This window comes from Bidens hawaiensis, unplaced genomic scaffold, assembly GCF_021521415.1.
Source record: "Bidens hawaiensis isolate Kalapana, Puna unplaced genomic scaffold, B.hawaiensis_p1.1 tig00011511_1, whole genome shotgun sequence".
In the NCBI taxonomy this organism is placed as follows: Eukaryota; Viridiplantae; Streptophyta; class Magnoliopsida; order Asterales; family Asteraceae; genus Bidens; species Bidens hawaiensis.
The window spans coordinates 72,056-94,425 of record NW_027491902.1 but is presented as its reverse complement, the minus strand read 5'-3'; the positions used below and the strand labels follow the sequence as shown (position 1 = coordinate 94,425).

At 36.4% G+C, this 22,370-nt stretch overlaps 2 protein-coding genes across 2 annotated transcripts; both read right to left on the bottom strand.

Annotated features, from left to right (window-relative positions):
• Window positions 1–13,432: 13,432 nt before the first annotated feature.
• LOC143538223 (uncharacterized) lies at window positions 13,433–15,328 on the bottom strand. Its single transcript, XM_077031828.1, has 3 exons — window positions 15,073–15,328; window positions 13,601–13,765; window positions 13,433–13,489 (listed from the first exon to the last, which is right to left on the bottom strand). Exons 1-3 carry the CDS (start codon window positions 15,326–15,328, stop codon window positions 13,455–13,457), a joined length of 456 nt encoding a protein of 151 aa, XP_076887943.1. The 3' UTR covers window positions 13,433–13,454.
• A 2,995-nt stretch (window positions 15,329–18,323) lies between these two features.
• LOC143538222 (uncharacterized) lies at window positions 18,324–20,281 on the bottom strand. The gene has a single exon (XM_077031827.1). The coding sequence runs from the start codon at window positions 20,279–20,281 to the stop codon at window positions 18,593–18,595; it is 1,689 nt and encodes a 562-aa protein (XP_076887942.1). The 3' UTR covers window positions 18,324–18,592.
• Window positions 20,282–22,370: the final 2,089 nt, after the last annotated feature.

The following is a 22,370-nucleotide window of genomic DNA, read 5'->3' as shown; positions in this document are numbered from 1 at the left end:
CCCCTTACTTTCCTTATCACCATAAACCGTCACTGTACCACCATCCAAGGACTTTAACCTTATTAACCTACTCTTACACACTATCTGAGCCTCAAACTCAGACAGCCAATCCATTCCCAAAACCACGTCGAACCCTCCTAAGGTCATTACATAAAGAGTAACAGGGAACTCGCGTACCTCTAACTCTATCTTACCGTCCTTAACCATTCTCATTATCCTAACAGAGGTATCACTAGCCGTTTCTACCATAAATGTTTTAGGCACGCGACTACATTTCATTTTAGTTATCTTACAGAATGTTACATCTACGAAACTTCTATTAGCACCTAAATCGAACAAAACAGAAGCAGAAATACCGTTTACGAGAAATGTACCTGTCACAACATCGGGAATCTGTTTGGCTTGTTCCTGGGTCAGCATGTAAGCCCTTGTCTTTGGCCTGTTCTTCTCAACCTCTTTCTTCCTACTACCTCCATTTTCACCCTCAGTGCATTCTCGAGCCATATGACTTGTCTTCCCACATTTGTAGCAGGTGGGTTTTGCGTTACATTCATGAGCATAATGCCCCGCCTTCCCGCACTTAAAATAGACATTTGACCCAAGTTTGTGCTCTCCTCCATGGGGCTTCTCGCATTTATGACACACATCAGTACCAGCACTCCACTTACATTCACCACCATGAATTTTCCCACAAGTCTTGCACTGCTTTCTTTCCCACACCTTTTGTTTCATGTCTCTCGGGTTCCACAATTGAGTACCGTGCCTTTTTCCATGATTATCCCACTTCTTATCTTCCTTCACTTCCACCATAATGTCATCCACCGCCAAGTCATCATAAACCATTTCCGCCAGTTCAACCGCGAAATCAAAAGTAGTAGGTCTATTCGCCTTGACCAGTGTGCGAGCGTTCAGTGGAAGTCCTTTGATGTAACACTTGATTCTCTTGGCTTCATTGTTCACCATCTCGGGCACCAGTCTCGACATACGGTTAAACTCAATAGTATACTCGCGGTGTGTCATCTTCCCCGCCTTCAAGTTCAAAAACTTCATCTCCGGTTTCTCGACCTCAGTATCAGCATAGAACTTCCTCATTACCATCTTCCTCAGATCATCCCACCTCATAGCCTTAATCTCAGCAGCAGACTTTCTTTGTTCAACAATTTCCCACCAAAACATAGCTTCATCCACAAATGATTGGGTAACGAAGCCCACAGCTTGGTTGGGACGGCACTCGCTAATGCGGATAACCTTATCCATGGCGGTTATCCACTGAAGAGTAGCAATTGCGTCACCAGTACCGGTTAGCTTAGGTGGGTCACAACCTTTGAAGGTTTAGTAGTTGCAACCACCTCGGCCTCTCTTACCATCATTAACATTCACAAGAGGAGCTTCGCTTGATGCCTCATCCTCAGTCTCAGTATCCTCCTTACTACCCTCCCCAAACTCCTCAACGGTCTTAGTACGGCTTTCAGTAGACTTGTCCGATTGGAGATTCTTCACTGCAGCAGCAACAGCTTGAGTAATCGCAGCTTGAATAGCAGGATCTAGCTTATACTCTTCTTCTCTCTCAGTTATGCTCCTTTCTTCCTCAGTCTTGATGATTGGTTCCTCGGGGGGTACTCGGGTAACACGTGGCCTACCACGACGTCCCTTGCGTCCTCCTTGTTCAGCAGTCTTAGTACCAGCCATTTAAATTCGAAAGGAAAAACACAAACATCATCACATGAGGAAACTATTTAGTACAAGGATAGTAAGGCTGCAGGTAATCACAGTGGCCAGCTGGGATTAGCTGCTCACGTTACTCTCTGTATCCTTTACACTTCCTTTCGTGAGTCTACTTGTGCTCGGTTCTACTTAAAGCAGTTAAACAGTTAAACATTTCAAACATAAGCAAGCAATTCTATCTTAAACAATTCATATAAACCTTTTACTTATCCCTACGTTATACGTAAGGAAATTTACGTATTAAGCTTGCTTGAGTGACACATGGCATTCTCTGACTGGCATCTTCTTTCTTTCTTCTATTCGTCCCATTCTCTGTTCAAGTCTAACCATGTAGGATGCTTTTTCTCTCGAACTTATGCTCTGATACCAACCTGTAAGGCCCCCGTCCCGAGTGCCCTACTTTCACACTGGTTGGATTTACTCTTTCACATAATTCGTAAAATCAGAGTTAATTAAATCATTTCGCGGAAGTAAAAGTCGTTCATTCATACATAACATAAACATCTTGCCTTGAAATAACGTAACATAAGTCTTAAACATAAAACATAAATGACACAGGTGTCTTCTTCATAACGATGCCAGTCTTCCTCCTATTTCCACGTGTCCTCATCAAGCAACTTGTCTCATTCTACCTACCTGCGTGCATACTAAAAGTCAGCTACGCTGAGTGAGTTCTAGTTAATTAACATACATTATATTCACTTACTTACTAATACGTGTCCGAAGATACGTATTAATACTTATCTGTTCGTCTATCATTCAATCATACATACATACTTACATTCATACATTCATACTTCTTTTTAACCACATACCTCGGATACTATAAAGATCCGGTCCTCACTTACCTTGGATATTATAAGGGTCCAGACCCTACATACCTCGGAATTAATAAGGATCCGATGTCCTACATACCTTGGATATCCTTAGAGTCCAGTCCCTACTTACCTTGGATATTATAAGGGTCCAGTGCCCTACATACCTCGGTTATTATTAGGCCCGGTGCGCTCTAACATACCATACCATTCTACCTTCGTTACATTTTCTTTCTACTTCCTTTATTCATAACTAATATAACAGCTACGTGCATACTAGTTAAACAATCCATATCATTCACATTCATACTCATACATAAATCTAACATACACTTACCATTTAAGTTAAGTGTATAAATCTACACACATCGTAGTATGCACACAGCCCCAAAAACATAACACATAGAAGGGGTTAGAACTCACCTGGATCCTGTTGCGTTCACCGTTAATAGTAATTCCTTTCTTTAACTGTGCCCGACTAACTGTTAATAATACACACGTATTAAATCTCTATATTTAGTCCTTTACTTATTTTATAAAATTAACGGAGTTAACTTTTAGGTTAACCGAGCCGACATGCAACCTTCTTGAATGGTTTGTATGAATTTAACATACTTAACCTTATTTATTGCTATTATATATATATATATATTATATTCACTTCATTATTATTAACGCACGTTCCCAAATGTTTATGAGTTAATGTTCTTAAGTGGGTTCGGGTTTGTGTGTTTGGCTCATTTTCATCTTATATTCATTTACTTGAGGCAGGTCACGGGTTGTTTGTCACACCCCGACTTAGGGCCTAGGTGCGACACCCGTTAGTTGGTATCTATTTTGAAAATATATTAGAGTTACGGGTTATTAGCCAAAGTCTTTAAAATATAATATTCATTTATAAAATGTTAGGTTAGAATACCCGTTAGATATTGTATAACAAAATATCAACGGAAGTCTTTTCAGATAAAATATTATTATATTAAAACTCGGGAATTGAATACTCGTTTGATAATTTAAATGCATATCTTTTTTTTTAGTATCATTCTTTATAATATTCTGAATAAAATATCTGAGCCATCAGATCACCTCTAATGACTATGTCTCCAATCTTCTATCAGTCTTGCCTGTCAGTTCTATTCTTTACATTTTTCCCTAAAATGTGGGGGAAAAATACGTCAGCACACAGCCGGTGAATGACGCTAACTCAATAATACCATTGCATAAACAATAATAATACCTTTCTGACAATACTCATTAGGCACCCAACTCAATTGGGTTACAATTACCCTAAGTACATGTACAATTAATCATATACACAATTTCATTTCTCTGATCAGTCCCGTAGACTACCAGAGGCATGTTTGATGATATGCATGGCCTCGGGGAAACTCCGAGTCACCATGTATGTATGGATCCAGACACATGTATACTCTTAATCTGAGCATGCCCGTTTCTTATTATTGTAACACAAAGTTTTAAGGATTCGTAAATCCTATGCAAACAGTTCACACTCTAAAAGAGTTGTAAAAGTTTAGGGCGTATTCACCTTTTATGATTGTAATCAGTTTCTGACACTGATTCCTGTATATTGATCAGTTTCTGTTACTGACCCCTGTTTGTAAATCAGTTTCTGTTACTGATTCTTGTTTCCGTTTTCAGCTTTCAGGTTGATTGATTGATTGTTATCTCGGACCTATAGCACGAGAATAACATTTATATAAATATCTAGATCTACAATCTAGCTTCAGACCCCGTAGTCTGTTTAGTATAGCTATAACCTTGATAAATCATTTGTTTGAACTAAACACGTGGACCCTTAGTCCTTTTGTTTGTTTATCAATTATATATCAAGTTTCTTCTTCAGAAAGAAACATTTATATCAGGTTTCTTCTTCAAGAAGAAACATAACTTTAACTTTGACCTGTGTGAATGAATAGTATGTTTCTTAATCATTAAGAAATACTATTTTAACTATACCCTTTGTATGTAAATGATTGCTTTTCTTAATCATAAAGAAACAATAAGTTGACTATAACCTTTGCTTATGAAAAGTTATATTATATTTATCAGTGATCAAGGTTCGGGCTATACCCCCGACTATGGTCTAAGCTATTATAATAATAATAATAATAATAATAATAATAATAAAACAATAACTTAATCAGAACCCCTACCTCACGCGGGTATTTGGAGTTAACAGCCTATGACTGATCGAGCGACACTTCTACTCTATATCACGTATTACTGCTTAAACCATCAGAGCTTCGGAGCTTGGCATGTTCCACGAGGTCGGCACGCAAACCGAGGCTAACTATGTGTGAAAGTGTGTGTTTGAGGTGTGAGATAGGAATGTCGTGAGCCTCCTCTTTTATAGCCGAGTTTGGGTACCATCGCGTAGCACGACAGCCCCCTAGCTTAGGGCATCGCGTAGCGCGATGTCAGGCGGATTGACGCGTGGCTGCTGACTTAGCTCTAGCGTCTGCCACGTGTCCCCTGGTCGCGATACGTGTTGTTGCGTCATCGTAGGCCATCGCGTAGCGCGATGGTCTTGAGTTTGGGCTCATCGCATAGCGCGATTGGTTCCAAAACTCATATTTCCATTTTTAGTCCCTCGTCTTTGATAACTTGACACTTCTTGATCATACTTCCGTTTTCCAAAAATACTAAAGCGGCTCTTATGCGGCTCGCGGCGATGCGAGCGTGCGAAGTGCAAAGTGCGCCATCAACACGCCACATTACGCCCATCGCCCAAGTCCTGTCGGAGTTCGTGCGCGTCGAGTGCTTCGCACCCTCCGCTAGGACTATGGAGAGTGATTAGCCATATTAAAACATTTCTATGAAAACTGCTTCCTTATAAAGAGCTTCCATTTCTTTGTTTGTTTCCATGTGAGACGAAAATTTCATTCCTTATTTATACCCATGGGAATGTTTCCCTTTTCTTCCATCTTTCCACGTGGGATGAAATTTTCTTATTTCCTTAACATAAGAACACTTAATTTTTTTCTCATTTCATTTTTCCATGACTTATCTTGAGGATATTTTTAATCCTTCAACTTTCAAAGTTGACAACTTTAGTCCAAAATAAATATGAGTTTTTCCTAGATGTTACATTGTTAGACGAGTAGGGTCTCGGGTCTCGTTTACTTTCTTGCCATCTTTCTTTTACAAGTACTTTTATTATTATTATTATTATTATTATTATTATTATTAATATTATTATTATATAAATACTTCCCCAATCCCCCCCCCCCCCCCCACCATCTAACTTAACCCTACCCGACCCCCTTCCACTTTCCTTCTTCTTCTTCTTTAACCCACGGCAGCCTCCCGTCGCCGCCACTTTCCCTCCATATCCGGCCATTCACATCCACCACGCCGCCGCTGCCAGCCCATAACTCCGACGACCACCACCATGGCACGAAAGCACAAGGGTTCCCTACGATTCGCTTCGCAAACCAAGGGTTTCGCACGGGATTTCGCATAGGTTTTTCGCATGGGTTCTTCGCTTCGCACGGGGTTCTGATTTCGCACGAAGTTTTGATTTAGCATCGGTGGGTTCGCATCGCCGGAGTTCGCTTCGCTTGGCCGGAATTTCACACGGGATGCGAAGCTTCTAACTTCGCACGAAAGGGGTTTTCTGACGAACCTACTTCTGTTTTGAGTGTTCATCGGTGGTCGGAAAGGGGCAGGTTTGGGTTCGATTTTACAGGGGTTCGGACACGAGGCTTATTATAGCTCAGAGTTGAGTTCAGGCGCTAGACTTGGCCGAGCACTTGGATTCGGGTCTCCTTCTCCGGCCAACTGTCGAGATCCGGGTTTCACTGGACCCGTGTGAACATATTATCATCATTTGGGTCATGTCAAACAATTATTATTATTGTTTATTTATTGTTAGATTGATGAAAACGTGTTTATCTTAGCTCGCTTATGTCGGTTGACTCGGTTTAATCGTTATTAATATCATGACAGTGAAATGAAATGAAATGAAAATAACTATAAATTGTTTACCTTTTGGTGAGATTGAACTAGATCTAGGATATATGAATTGGAAATATTTGGTGTCCAGGGGTTTTGTTGTGTATGGGTGTGTGTACAATGATAAGGGAATGATAATGGAATGATGAGGATATAATAAAATTAGGGTTTTAGGGGTTTAAATAGGCTAAGCCCAAAAGCTTTTAGGCCCAAATCATTCTTAAGTCCATTAATCCTCCTTAACCTTATCCACTATCTAAATATTATTTAATTAATTAAATAACGCCCAACGATACAGTAACTACTTAAAACTCGAAACATTTATTTATTCATGTATTGAAACGAGGACGTTGCACATCCTTTATAAAATTCAGTTTCGGATCGTCGGTTGAATACGGTCTCGTTCCCTTACCTTTGTTTTTTTGGTTGAAATGGGTCAGTTAGTTTGTATTTATAATAAAAATAATTTATCTTTTTCCGAAAAAAGTAACCATTGGGGGGGAGGGGGTTTGGCAATGGCCAAAAAGGATGAGGGGTGAATATAAGGGTCGTCAAGATGGTCCCCTCATGCATGACTGGGGTGGGGGGGCAGTGTTCAAGGGCTGTAAAACCCCCCATCCACATGAGCGGTGTATTAGGGAAGAAGGCGTTCCTTTCATAAACCCTTCAGTACCATAAGATTCTACCGTTAAGATTGGTCTCTTCAAGTTTATCCGCAATTGCCCTTACCTTGAACCATTGTGATTAGTGATGTCGCTATCGCAATGCTTAGGGACGAAAACGCTTGAGCTTTACCGACCGAATAAGCAGCATTTTAAATATTTTCTTTTTTACAAATTATTTTGACGAACTATTTTTTGCGTTTTAACAATTGGTTTTACCGGCGCTGTTTATACCGTAACGAACGTAATGAATGCTAAAAAATTCGTGTCGGCTCGCCATCGTAATGCTCGGTTTTACCCGCTACTGTTTTACCAGCGTCTGGGTTTCTATTCTCGAGTTTTAACGACCGATTAGTCATTTTAAATATTTAATTTATTTATATATTAATCTTTTTATATGTTAATTCGAAGAATTTATTTTTTGGGTTTTATAATGGTACCATTACGAACGTAATTGGTACCGAACAAATATGAGTCGACTCGTGGCTGCAACGATTAGACTTTACCAACTCCTGGCTTTATCGGAGTGAATAAACATTGTTTTAGATATGTTAAGTTTTTTTATAATGCTTTATACGAGTGCCGCTATTTTTTTGGGTTTTTAAATTTATTTTAAATATGTTAATTTGACGAATATATTTTTTAGGTTTAGTTTGGTACTGTAACAAGCTTAGCCAATACTAACCGAAATCTCCGTGCAATACATGCGGTAAAATCAGTGTCGTTACCGTTACGACCTACTTATTATGGTGGTTTTTTATTATTATAAGTTGCACGAACGTTGCCACCATTTCTTGCGTTGACATACTATTTATTTAATTTAGTGTTAGTATTTTAATGAACTTAACTCCTACAAACCGAATGCGCAGCCATAACACGACGGCATATAAACATATCCCAAATGTCTCCGCGAAACACACCGGGTTAAACACCGGTATGAATTGTATTAGTTTAAATTTGAAGTTATAACTTTAATTATATCTTTATGTAACTTTTAAGACAGATCCAACTACTAAACCCAGGGCCGGCCCATAGGGGGGGGAGGGGGTTGGGTGGTCGAAAGCCACAGGCCTGACACCCCGCTAGGCCCGTTTTTTTTTAATTATATGTATTTTTATTAAAACAATATGTATATTTAGTGTTTAAACTCACTTGCATAAACATTAGCTTGATATAGTGGCAAAGAGGTATTACTCACAACCAAAAGGTTATGGTATCTAGCCTCAGTTGAGATATGTTAAATACTATTTTTATACAAAGTTTTTACACAACCTAAATTATAACCAATTAAGCCCATATTAAAATTAAATTGTTAAATCCAACAAAATATTTATATTATTTAAGGTCCAAAAAAATTTTTCGTCTTCGGCCCAAAAATTTTTTTGTTTTCTCGGAGCCGGGCCTAACTAAACCTAAACAGAGGATTAGATAACCGGTCTTGTTAGTAATATATTGACGGTAAATTGTAATGCCCCTTCTTTCAAAGAGAAGATGATGGATTATTCATATTTCACTTGATGGTCAGAGACGAATTGAAAGCTAAGCAGTGGTAATTCTAAATATTCCTCAAGGAAAAAATAGAGATGTTTTCTCCGTTACCCATAATATGTGGATAATTTGTGTACAAAAATATAACTAATGAGGTTATAGTAAAAGTCAATTGCAAAGGAAAAATGTAACGAAAGCAGTCAAAGGAAATAAAATGACAAATTCAGCATCATACACTATCGCACTACTGTTCATTAACAGTTCAAACCCAAAATGCAATAAACGAGTGCCACTATTTATATAACTTTCACACAAAACAAAATTAGTCACCATCATAAAATTGTAAATCATTAAAATTATTCTTTTTAACTAAAAGAAAAAACGTAGAAACAATGTTTTAAAAACCGATATTTTACTCGTACCGGATTTAGTTCGAAAACGGTATAACCGGTTGAACCGGAATGTACCAGGAGGTTCAACCGGATTGATTAGATTATATATACATACAATTTCAACTCAAAAAATAACCCAAAAGTACATTAATAAACATTACACTTGAACCAAATACCACACATAAACAATTGTCGAGTCGGATAGAAAGTTTCTACTTTGTATACGGAATTAGCTCAGTAATAAAAGATGTAAATAAACCAACATTAGATTTGCATTATACAAAATTGGTTTATCAACGAATTATCGTTTGCCGTGTTTAGTCGTTTCATATTTATCCGCTATATTATAAAGTCATTTTTAATAAAATATGAGCCGCAAAAAATCTTAAAACCTGTTGGATTTAAAACCAGTTTGCTGGTTTAAACCGGTATTTTTTTTAAAAACCGGCGGTACGATATTCTAGCAAAACGCTTAAAAATACCAGACTCTAAATATCGGCTGTATTACGAAAATCCGGTACAACCGGTTTAATCGGTTGGTAGGTATCGGTTTTAAAATATTGGTAGAAAGAACATCACGCTAAACATCTTGAAAATGTTACCATCTCCTCCCAGTTTACACATCATGCTGGCAAATGTCATACGTATATAACAAATAAGTACGAGATACTGTCTGTGTAAATCATTAAAATTATTGGTTTCACGTGTAGATCCACCCAATTATTTTCATCATGTTCGAACAAAAACAATTTTAGTACCAAAAGTGCTAGGATAATAGAGATGCTGGATTCTTGAAGATATTCTTGAAACTATAACGGATGAAGCTTGTAAGAACAATAACAATAATAATAATAAGCAGCATTAAGCACTCGCATTACTAGTTCCTAAAACAATCAAACCGTGGAATTCATTCTACGCGTTGTGGTGGAGACGCAATGGAAATTTGGTCAATATAAGTTCAGTTTGTTATGATACAAGTACGATACGGCACATGCTATAGCAACTGAAAGAGAATACCCAAAACTAAAGCCAAAATACGACCAAAAAGACATCTATGCATGTTCGGTTTGTTACGGTGGCTCACTTTTACATATCGAGACATAAATGAAAAAACACGTGGTTACAGCATATTCAGAAATCATGAAAAATTACGTCTAATATAATTTCGTGTTAAATGTCGCATATCCCAATTTATTATAATTAATTAGAATTTAAGCCTCAAGGCGTGATATGTTAAAGAAGTATTTTTAGACTAAATGTGTTAAACATTCCAAACTACAAGGACCAAGAGCGTAATTTACTCTTTACAATATGTACTTGTGTATGCACTAACATAGAAAGAATGCAAACCGTTCCATTTTTAAAAACAATGTGGTTCTTGGTAAGAATTTCATTAAAACTGACATAAAAGAGTTTACATGTCAACCCAACCCGACATATTTTGACCTAAAAACTTATGTCCTGACCTGCTTGACCCGTTTTGACGCATTACAGAATCCACATTTCCCTTTCATCTTGTCACCCGTTAAACTAAACCGCACCAAGTTATCAGCTCTGGCTCAATCGGTATCCAAACGTTTGTGAACATTCCTGCAACCAAAAAGGGCAAACAATCAAATCTTTTGCAAGTGACTGTACAATTGCTTACAAAACAAATCCAAAACAGAAATACCTGATTGGCATTACAAGGGACCTATATTAGTCTCATGAAACCTATCTTTAAATTGTTGTAGTCTTGATGTTATTTATCTTATGAAACCTATTTTAAGAAGAGAACTACAAGAATTGCATAAGCACTTCAACTTACTGTTATGATCATGCAACATAAAGCGGTTATCCCTCCCTCCCTCTGTATACGACATGCATGTAGGCATGTAAACGAACCAAACGCTCAGTGAAACGTCAGGAGCTGGTTCATGAACAGTTCGGCGGGAAGTGCGTTTATTTAGTAAATGAAATAACATGAACAAAAACTTTTGTTTTTTTAGTTAAAACGAACAAACAAAAACACACGTCTCCGTCTCGTTCACTCATTTATGTTCATGAACGTTTGCTAATCTAAATTAAGTTGTCATTAATTTCCATTTATTTCGTTTGTTTACATCTAATCTAACTAATATATTAAAGCAAAACAATTTTGTCCACATGTCCTTCACCTAAGTTGTCCACATAGGCTTTCATGTCATCAACCTTCCATAAATCTATTTTCCACATATTCACAATAAAATTTTAATCAATGGTATTGACTTTTATATTTTTGTAACTTATTAATGTCATTATGATATTAATTATTCTAATTATTGTTAGAATTGTAAAACTTATTAAATTTACTAGGTTTAAATTGTTCATCGTTTATTCTTTAAAATGCACATGCTTCATTCAAAAATCATAACACTCCCCATCGTTTGTAACCAGATTCTTCGCCTCATCTATAACCGGTTCTTCATGATTTATCGGTTTCATAATCCAAACAACATCAAATATGTTCATCGTTTGCAATTATCAGGTATGATTTGTATTTTTGTGTTTAATCGATTTTTGTGAATTACAACATCAACTTTATTCACAATTATTGGATTTAGGGTTTAACTACATGATTTTTTATACTAAGGATTAATAGATTTGATATTTAATCTATTCCTATTAATCGATTTATGTTTTTATCTATTTAGGGTTTAAAGGTAAGATTTTTTTTAAATTATCGGTTAATCGATATGATTTTTAATATGTTTGTTACTTAAAATCTAACTAATATATTATAGCAACACAATTTTGTCCACATGTCCTTCACCTAAGTTGTCTACATAGGATTCCATGTCATCAACCTTCCATAAATCTATTACCCATATTCACAATAAAATTTTAATCAATGGTATTGACTTTTATATTTTTGTAACTTATTAATGTAATTATGATATTAATTATTCTAATTATTGTTAGAATTAAAAAACTTATTAAATTTACTAGGTTGTTCATCGTTTCTTCTTAAAAGGCACATGCTTCATTCAAAAATCATAACGCTCCCCATCGTTTGTATCCAGATTCTTCGCCTCATCTATAACCGACATTTTTTGTTTCAAAATGTTTTTGAACGAAAACTCTATACGGGTGAAAATATAAGTTTAAACCTGGTATGTATTTGTAAGCTTAGTTTTCAAATAATATTACAAAATCTGTTACTAATGTGTTTTTTTTTTCAAGTATAATGGTTCATTTATGTTATATTATTCCTTATTTACTGAATTATTTATTTATAAAGTATTTTCTTTTTATGTTATAGACATAGTTTAACATCTTTTGTAATATCTGCTGGTAAAAAACTTATGTCAAATATTTGTGTTGACTGGATATGTTTTTTACATTTTATATTGTTTCTTGATATGTTTTCCACCCGTGTGTAACACGGGTTATTATCCTAGTTTATTAATATATTCATTAAAATTTTTCGGCCCATTGTAGTTTAGTGATTAGTCTAATTTTAACTTTTAATAATTTTTTAGGCCCAACACACGTTCGCATTTACTTTTTAATTGGCTTTAGCCGTGTAATGCCTGTTCATCTATTTTCAGCTATGATCGTTTACGTTTATGAACCGTTCATTTATATCTTAATGAACAAGCATAAGCCCGTTAATTTTCTTACGAACAAACAAGAATATGAAAACCCCGTTCGGTTAATTGTTTGTGTTCGATTTGTTTACAAGCTTACATGCACAGCTCTATAGCTAAGGCACTCCTTGTGTTTGTGCGCTGCGCGCGCGTGTATGCATGAAAGAGAGAGAACGGCCAATACAATACAAAATTTAAGTAGAGAACTATGAGAACCACATTGAAACTTGTACCTTTTGTTCTAATTGTTATACAGAACTGGTTCTCTCTCTCACCATATCTGACATGCACAATGTGCAAGTACTTGCACAGTTCTCTCCTTAAACTAGTTTTGTGATGAAGGCGTCCTTACATATATGTGTCCTTACTAATACAGTTCTCTACTTATAATCCAGTTAAGCAGTTAAGATAATACTATAGAAGTATAGGCTCTCAAGGCATTCAGTTGCCAGCCAAAAACAAACACAACTTTTACTGAAAGTTTTACTATTCTATGTAATTTTGGTAGTTGGTTGCTAGAATCATAAATTAGTGCATAGCATGTTACTGTGGAAAAAGCCCATGATAAATATATTAAAAGTTATATTATGAATTACCCCACAACATGGTTTTACACTTTTACTTTTCTGCATTTGACCTAAGTAAGAAATCAATATAAATGTCATTTACACCTTTCCACAGATCACACATCAAGATGAGAAGTTATATTAATTACCTCTAAAATCTTTAATACAAAGAACCATCAGAAGTTATATTAATTACCTCTAAAATCTTCAATACAAAGAACCATCAGTATTCTGCAGGACTTCCACTTGCTACCTCATCTACTAAATAAATTGAAATTCAAATGATGATGTAAATATATATGCAGCAAAATGCATATGCATATGCAAATCCATGTAAACAATAAGCAATTGAATGTGCTCTTTACATACCAATAGGCAAACCAGCAGAGACCAATCTGTCTATATTGTCAACACGCCTTTGTATGGACTTCAAAACTGAATTTAGAGACGATACTCGTTTTCTAACACCAGATATTTTTGCAGCATGCTGCATAATGAAAGGTGATGGTGCATCTGCTAGAAGCTGATCCAACTCTGCACAATCACGGCTGCAATGTAATCAAATATTTCATAGACCAGCACACATTCAAGACACCATAAACCTCATATCAGAACAGCACGCCACACAATCAATGAAGCTAATTTTTGTTCAGAATTGACGAGACTATAACCTTTTTAAGCTTGCCAACACACTTGAACTTAAAAATACTAGTCCATCTTTCATAAAGCTAGAAGTTTACTATTTTTTTTTATACAATAATGAAAATGTCGTAAGGTATTGTGTATTATTAATAAACTGTTTATGAAAGTACAATAACAACACTTACAAAGGAAACCTAATCAAAAATTATTTTCTAACCATAGTAATGATATAGCATTAAACCCTAAGACCATGCATAGTGGTCGCTGTCCCTCACCAAACCCCCCCCCCCCAAAACGCCAGCGCCCCCAGGGGTGTTTTGGGCTGAGTTTTGGCTTGGAGAGTTTCCTACAAAACACCAGGTGGGGGAGAGTTTGGCCAATCAAGGTTTTATGACTTCACATTTATATTTTTATTTATATTAAAAAAGCAATAATTGTGTAATCACTGAAAGGGGGTTATGGGGCATTTTACCACTACACCACTTTTAGCAAAAATGCCCCATTGCTGATTGGGATGCCACGTGTTGCAAAACGCACAAAGGTGGAGATTTATGAGGTCTAACAATATATTCTTGCTAATACAATGAAGTGAGTGAAATACTTAGTACAACTCCACATCTATGTTGTAAGAAAGGATGTTAGGAAAAAACGTGTTCCGTAGTTTTTTTAAGAAAAGAAATCGAGAGAAAAGAAGAGAGATGAAAGAAAACGTGTGCTTATTTCCTTCATTCAAAAATTGAAGAGATTTTGAAAGAAGGATTTTAAAAAATAAAATCTTAACTTTTCTTTCCATTTCCTTGGAACTCGGTAGTTAACTAAATCTTTCTCTTCCACTGCCTTTCTTTTCCGTCCTTAACTCTCTTTCCATTCTTTTCTTCGGTTTACTAAACTCGAAAACACAGTGCTCGAGGCCAGATCTGCCAACTTGAGATGATATACTGATGAACTTAACTGCTAGAACTTTAGGTTATTGCATTACTACTGACTTCGTTATAAAACAAATCCTACATAAGAATCTATATTCCTATTTGTTGCTTCAATTTCTTATTATTTCAACCAACAACTAATTCATAACTTCACAAGAGACTTAAACCGACCAAACACCTAATTAACAAATCATTATGTTAATTAATAATAACCTAAAAAGTAAACGAGTATCGAAAGCCCTAATTGCAATAAAGTGGCGTAAGATCAGTTACCGTTGGTGAGACGATCGATGGCGGAAGAAAGGTGATGTTGACTTGCCGAAGTGTGACGAGCTTGAGTATCGAAATCCCTAATTATACTTGATATGGTGTAAGACAAGCCCTTCGCCATTTGAGATGGCCTATTACTGTCATCGACGGCGGTTCCGGTGGTGGTCGCCTCCTCCTCCGGTGGTAGCTCATTGGCAGCGGAACTTTGGTCGTTGGAAACTTCGCCGCCGGAATCGTACGGTCGCTCTTCGCCGGACATTTTTGGATTTGAGGCCGTACAGACGGTAACGGAATTATTATTAGTAAATAAAAGCCCACTTAAATATTTGAAGCCCAATTGACCATGCTCCTTATTACTTATCAAGAAAATTTTGTTTAAAACGTTGCTACAAAATATCGTAATTAAAACAACTCATCTCAAAAAAAAATGATGCCTGGTTCGTTTTTAACACGCTTGTGTGCTCATTACAGGAGTGTCCCTTCTTGTTGGGCTTAGGGACAATGTGTTTGTTGCGGGTCAGGCTATACGCTGATGGTGGAATCAGACAAGGTTGTTAAACACGAGAAAGCTTGCTTAGAGAATCAATACGTGTTTATCCCTTTTGTCTTTGATACATTTGGCTTCTTATCCACGGAGGCCTTGGACTTTCTGAACATGATTTAGCGGGCCGTGCATAGTAATACTTTGGCCCCAAAGACCCAAAACTTTAATTTTAGTAGGACCGGGTTTGCTATAAATAAGGAGGGTTGTAGCGCAACTTGTTATCTATTTATTTGTCACTTCATTGACCATTGTATTCGTTTCAGATTAATAAATTATAGAAATGGGTATTAAAATAAAATAATAAAGATGTCCTTAATTACACAACGATGTGTCTTTAGTTATATGAAAGTGTTTGATTGGTAGTACTTCGTTGTATTCTATAACTTCCAAGCAACATGTATATCTGCATTGATTTTAATCAAGACTAAACGACTACTCAAACGGGAAAGCCACAAACTTAATACCAAGAAATTGCACTTTAGAACTCGGTTACAAAGAGTTTAATTCTTTTCTTCTTTTGATGAATTTAAAATTGTTGTGTCCACGCATTATGAGGTTTATAAGCCTCTTAATGGCTTAGCACATAGCAAGTGCATCAATGAAGATAGTGAGTCCTAGTCGTCTAATTCGATCTTAAATTGCATTTGTCATCAAGATAGATTAGATAACACTCCAGCCATACTTAATTTTAACGGTTTCTACTTTTTAGTGTTAATACCTTCTTGCGTGTTACTAAGTTGAAAGTGCTGGAAGTTTTCATTTTGTTGACTTTAGGGAAGGATGTTAACAGCATAAGGCAATATCAGTAGTCTTACGATAGTTATTTGTAATATATTTTCACGATAGAGAGAGAGGTTGGGTCTTCGGCCACTCGCGCGTCTTTCTTTCGGTGAAAGATGCAATGTATTCAAACCATTTGATGCTACCAGGGGTCCAAGGTCGTATTCTTTTGTTAAAACTGATCTCTAAATTAATAAGCTCAAAATAACTTTAGACGAAAAGATGTTTATGACTGACAGCATCTTTAAACTCAATAGGTCGAACCTGCTAATCCATGGAACATTATAGGGGTGAGCAGGAAACCGAATTAACCGAACCGAAACCGAATTAACCGAAAAACCAAACCGAAGCATTAACCGACGGTTAATTTTTTGTTTTTTTGAAAAACCGAATTTTTGGTTTCGGTTCGGTTTTCCATTTTTAAAAACCGAAAAAACCGAACCGAACAGATATGTGTTTTTACTTAAATATTAATACAATTATATGTGTTTCTTTTAGATGTTATGACCGGAAACAAAACACCAAAAGGATATACCGTTGATGGTGATGAGGATTATGAAGATAATGAAGATTGGGAGTAAACTTTGAAGATGAATAAGGTGAAGAATAAAGAATTGAACTAAAATTTTAGTGTTTTTTTATTAAAAACTTTGTTGAATTTTAAACTTTAGTACTGTTGCAAAGTTGTATTCATTTGGTTCCATAAATGCCTATTTTTGTGTTTTGAATCTAATATGCATTTTCATTATTTTGGAATTTTTTTGCAATGTCTACACACACAAAAAAAACACCGATTATAACCGTACCGAAACCGAAAAAAACCGAAAAATCGAACCGAACCGAACCGTGCTCACCCATATGGAACAAGATGCTGACCCTAATCCGGAGTATACCTCTACAAGAGGCAACATTGTGACCTTAGATCATTAGCATAATCATTGAAATCAAATGAAGTTGAGGCTTTAAATCAAATGGGTGTCTATTTAGTGATGCTACATTTATATAGCATCCACTTCTTGGATGTTTTCTTAGGGTATGTTTTGGTTGGAACTAATAGAATGAAGAGCGAATGGAATGGGAGAAGGAATAGAATGGACAAAGAAATAAAATAGATCATTACAATTCATTTGTCTTGTTTGGTTAACCTATAGGAATGAAATCAATTATTAATTTTATTGTTTGGTATCCAAAAAAATTATAGAAATAAAATATAAATAATAAAAACAATAATATCTCAAAATACTTTTTAACCAAAAAAAACTCCTACAATGGCGACGGTGGTAGCTCCGGCGACGAAAATGGTGGTGGCGGCGGCTATGGTGGTGTCGGCGGAGTTGGTGGTGGTGCTAATGGTAGTGGTGGTGCTGGTTGTTAGGTGGTAGTGTTGTTGAGAAAGTAGGGTGAAGGAGGAATGGAATGAAAAAAAATAAGGGGGGCGGGAAGAATGGTTTTGATGGAATAAGATTCCATGTGTAATAGATGATTTCATTCCATTAAGCAACCAAACATCACTTTTTTTATTCCCAACGTAATGAATCATTCCATTCCTACTGTCATTCCTGCATACCAATCGCTACCTTAGGATTTATTAGTTTGATCCATCTAAGTTGAAGCTATCTTACCCTGATTATTTTCTTATTAAACTTACTTCTTTAACCAATAGAAAAACAAGGGAAAGCAAATCCAATTTCCTGATTTTTTGCATTTAACCTCCTTGAAAGATTTGAACTAATCTCATTTGATTTAAAGCCTCAATGTACGTTTGACCTAATCTTATTTGTTAGTAGGAAATTGATGGGTCTCATGAGTTTTCCAATAACATGTTCTCACGGTTATACTGAGATTGAGGACAAAATAATGAATTTAATACAATGGCGTCGAAAACGGGTAATGCGTCATATATGGTTGCATTATCCAACTACCCATCAAACATTCGAACTTGCATTTTCAAAGTATCACTTTAGCATTTTAGATATAAGATATACAATAGAGATCATACTGTTTCATAACAACTAAAACCTCTTATAACTGAACTTATCTAGCATGAACAACAAAATAACATTACCAGTTTAGCATATACCTCAAAGCCTGCTAAAAACCAATAACTTAAAGAACAAATCCTCCATCAATAATCTTAATAGCCGCATTCCTTCAACCTGAATTCCGACCCGAAAAAGCTTACAACTTCCTTGCGTATATTTACCCAGTGAGATCCTCAAAATCATACTGCATAAGAAGCCTATCCACCGTACTCCTACCAATCACCTGCCTCGAATACAACTCTCTCAAAACCAAAGCCGCAAGCTCCTTCTCACTTTCATGTGCAATCCCTTCAACAATAATAGTATAGGTCGTCTCGTTAGGCATGTACTCTTTCTCAATCATCATCTCATAAATCTCCAAAGACAAATCCGTCCTCTGAGACTTACAAAGCCCAAGTATTAACGCGTTCAAATTATCAACATCCGCCCTACAATAACTCTCTTCAATGATCCCAAAAACCTCCATTGCTTCATGTAGCATACCCTCCAAACACAACCCTCTAATCAAAGACGAGTAAGTATACGAGTCGGGTGTAAAGCCATACCTTGTCATCTCGTAAAGAAGCTGAAAAGCAGGAAAAGTATTCCCCTTTCTACACAAACCCGATATCACATTTTTATAAAAATCATGATTCGACGAGTTTTGTTTACTGCTTAAACTATTAATAATCGAAAATGCTTCTTGCACCATACCCTTGTTACATAACCCTGCAATCGCATTATAAGTCCCCTCGTTCGGACTACAACCTCTATACGTCATCAAATCAAGACACTTCATTACCTCTTCCACTTTCTTTTCCTCACAAAGCCGTGCAATAATCGGGTTATAAGTTGCTGCAATCGGTTTAAACTCACCCTTGGTCATTTCATTAAGCACCTTGAGCGCGTTATCAGTTCGACCATGAAAAGCCAAAGAACTTATCAATATATTATACGTAACCAAAGACGGCGACAACTGTTTATCCACCATTTCCGCCAAAAGCCCATTCGCTTCATCCCACCGCCCTTCCCGACACAAGCTTCTCAACAATATATTATAACTCACCACATTCGGCGCAAACCCTTTCGACGGCAACTCCCTAAAGAACAAAAGCGCCTCGTTTATTCTATTCTCCTTACAAAAACCCGTCAACAAAACATTATAACTCACCAGATTCGGCTCGCCCCCTTTCGCAACAATATCATTCAAAAGCCTAACCGCTTCATCCGCCCCTCGTTCCTTATACGCCGCCTCCAATATTATCGAATACGTAAACGCATTCGGCACCAAACCTTTCCCAACCAACTTATCAACAAACTGCAACGTCTGATTCAAGTTCCCAAGCATACAAAGCCCTCTAACCAACGAATTATAAGTAACCGTGTGTGTCGGGTACCCGTGATCCTCCATCTTCTCGACCAGCTGCATCGCGTGGCCGACGTTGCCTCGTTTACACAACTGGTTGACTAGAAAGTTATAGGAGGCAACGTCGGGCACGCCGCCTGAGTCGAGTATCATTTCCATGACCCTGGTGGCTTTCCTAAGGCGTTTGGATTTACACAAGTCGTAGAGTAACTGGGTGGCGTGGTAGACGTCTGGTTTGTGGCCTTTGGAGACCATGTACTCGAGGTATAGAAAGGCGTCGTTGATTCGGTAGTCTTTGGTTTTGGGATCGGTGGGTCTGCCGGATCGCCAGTTGGGTAAGGTGAATACGGAGTCTTTAGAAGCTAATGCGGTTTGTGTGGAGGCTGAAACCTTAAGGAATTTGGTGGGTTTTGTGGGGAATTGGTGGTGGAATTGGGGGTTTTTGGGGTGTTTTATAGGGAGGTTTGTGATTGGAGGAGGTGAGTTTAGTAGAATTGCCATAATTAAGGTTGAATTTAAACGGAATTAAGCATTAAAATGAAGGGAGGAATGATGGACGAGATGGAGTGAGGTTTTGGAGAAGACGGAGGATGCTATTGGCTTGGATGATGGTGTTGAACATCTTATCGTTGGGAGGGTGAGCCTTGGTTTCTCTTTTCTATAATACACACACAAAAGAATAATAATAATATTATTATAAGTTTGTACATTGGAGTTTTGTATAAAACAAGTTTGCTCCTCTCGCTATTGAAGTCAAAACAATTTTGGAGTTCATTTGTGATTACAAGGCGCGTTTGTTTTACAGGATGGGATGGGATGGGATGGGATGGGATGGAATGGAATTGAAATTGGAATTTGCATAAGATTTGAAATTGAATTTGGAATATGAACATTCCAATAGGAATTGGAATTTGAAGGAATTGAAATCCAATTCAATTCTTGATGTGTTCGTTTGACATGAATTGGAATCGAGTTTTTTTTAACGAAGATAACGGCGGAAACATTTTAGTATTTTTAGATTTTTTGTTTTTATTTATATTTTGCGTTATGATTTTTTTTTAATTTTTTTATAGGTTTTCTATTAAGATCAAAAACCCCTCAAAAAATATTCAAAAATAATAATAAAAAATTCAGAACTCAAAATATAAATCGAAAACAAAAAAAGTAAAAATACCAAAATATTTTATTCATCGTTCCCGTTAAAAAAATCGACAAAATATTCCAATGAATTCACTTAAAATCCTTCACATATTGGAAGGATTTAGAATCCCTTTATTTAAAGGAATTTGAAGGAATTGGATTCCAATTCCAATTTCAATTCCAATTCCTTGATAACCGAACACATCAAAAGGCAAATAAGATTCCAAACTCCAACGAAACGAGCACGTCATATCATGGGATTTTAATTCCAATTCCTTTGAATTCTCACGAATTCTGTGAAACGAACACACCCTAATATTTGTTTTAACACAACCCGATAATTGTACAGGACAGCACGTCAAAACTCAAGATGTTAAACCTAAGCAGAGTCGTCTCGTGGGTAAGTTAAATAAGTCAATAGCTTTAGGCCTCCAGCTTTTTAAGGGCCTTCATTTTAAACATGAGTTATATATGTATTATGAGATTTTGAAAGTAAAATTCTTTTAGAATTCGTAACTCATTGATGGGCCACAAGCTAAGAAGGATTGATTCATATCCATTATCACTGCATATAATCCATATTCTATAATTCTTGTATACTCTCTAGAGTTATACGCATAAAGAAAAGAAAAAGAAAAATGCCTCAACATTTTAGTTAGTTTTAGGCCTCCAAAGACATTGAGTCGACCCTGAAACTAAGCCTGAGAAAAACAGAGACCAGGAACACACATGTTTGTTTACTTAATTTTCAATCATTTAATAAGCTTAGTTTTATGCGCCAAGCTTTGTAATACGGTGTTTTACACGAAGATATGTTAGATAATTTTAAATAGTGAGCAATAACGCTCAAAAAACACAGTACACTGATGTTTTTATGAGATTAGATTTAAGCGTAAAGTAACGTTAGGATTATTAAGTAGGAAAAACTCAAGTATAACACCTGAAATTTTACGACTTATTAAATAATTTTATTACACAAGCCCTTTTACGTATATCACAATTCATGTTTGATTTACTTAGTACAATACTTTCTAAATACTTGGAGCAATATTATCCCTCTGGAGACTTGATCTTGATCTAGCTCCCTTTAATGTATTTAGCATCAACAACCTATACTTCCTAAAAGCTTGGAACACAAAGATCCATCTAGAGGCTTGATCTTGATCTAGCTTCCGTTTAATATATCTAGCATGAAAGTATACGACTAACAACTTATTAGGAATGCTACATGAGTATACATGATAACATGCATGATCGAGCACATGTAAAATCCAAAACATCAAATCACAACTCACCCCATGTCATATGTCGATCGACGTATGGTATGTTGCTCCTCACTTTTTGCAGCATATAGTCACTATGTATGCTGGTAACTCTGAGAGCATAGGCTTAGGCCCGATGTACGTGCACCACTCGTAGGTCATTTTGGCCACAATGTTGAAAAATGTTA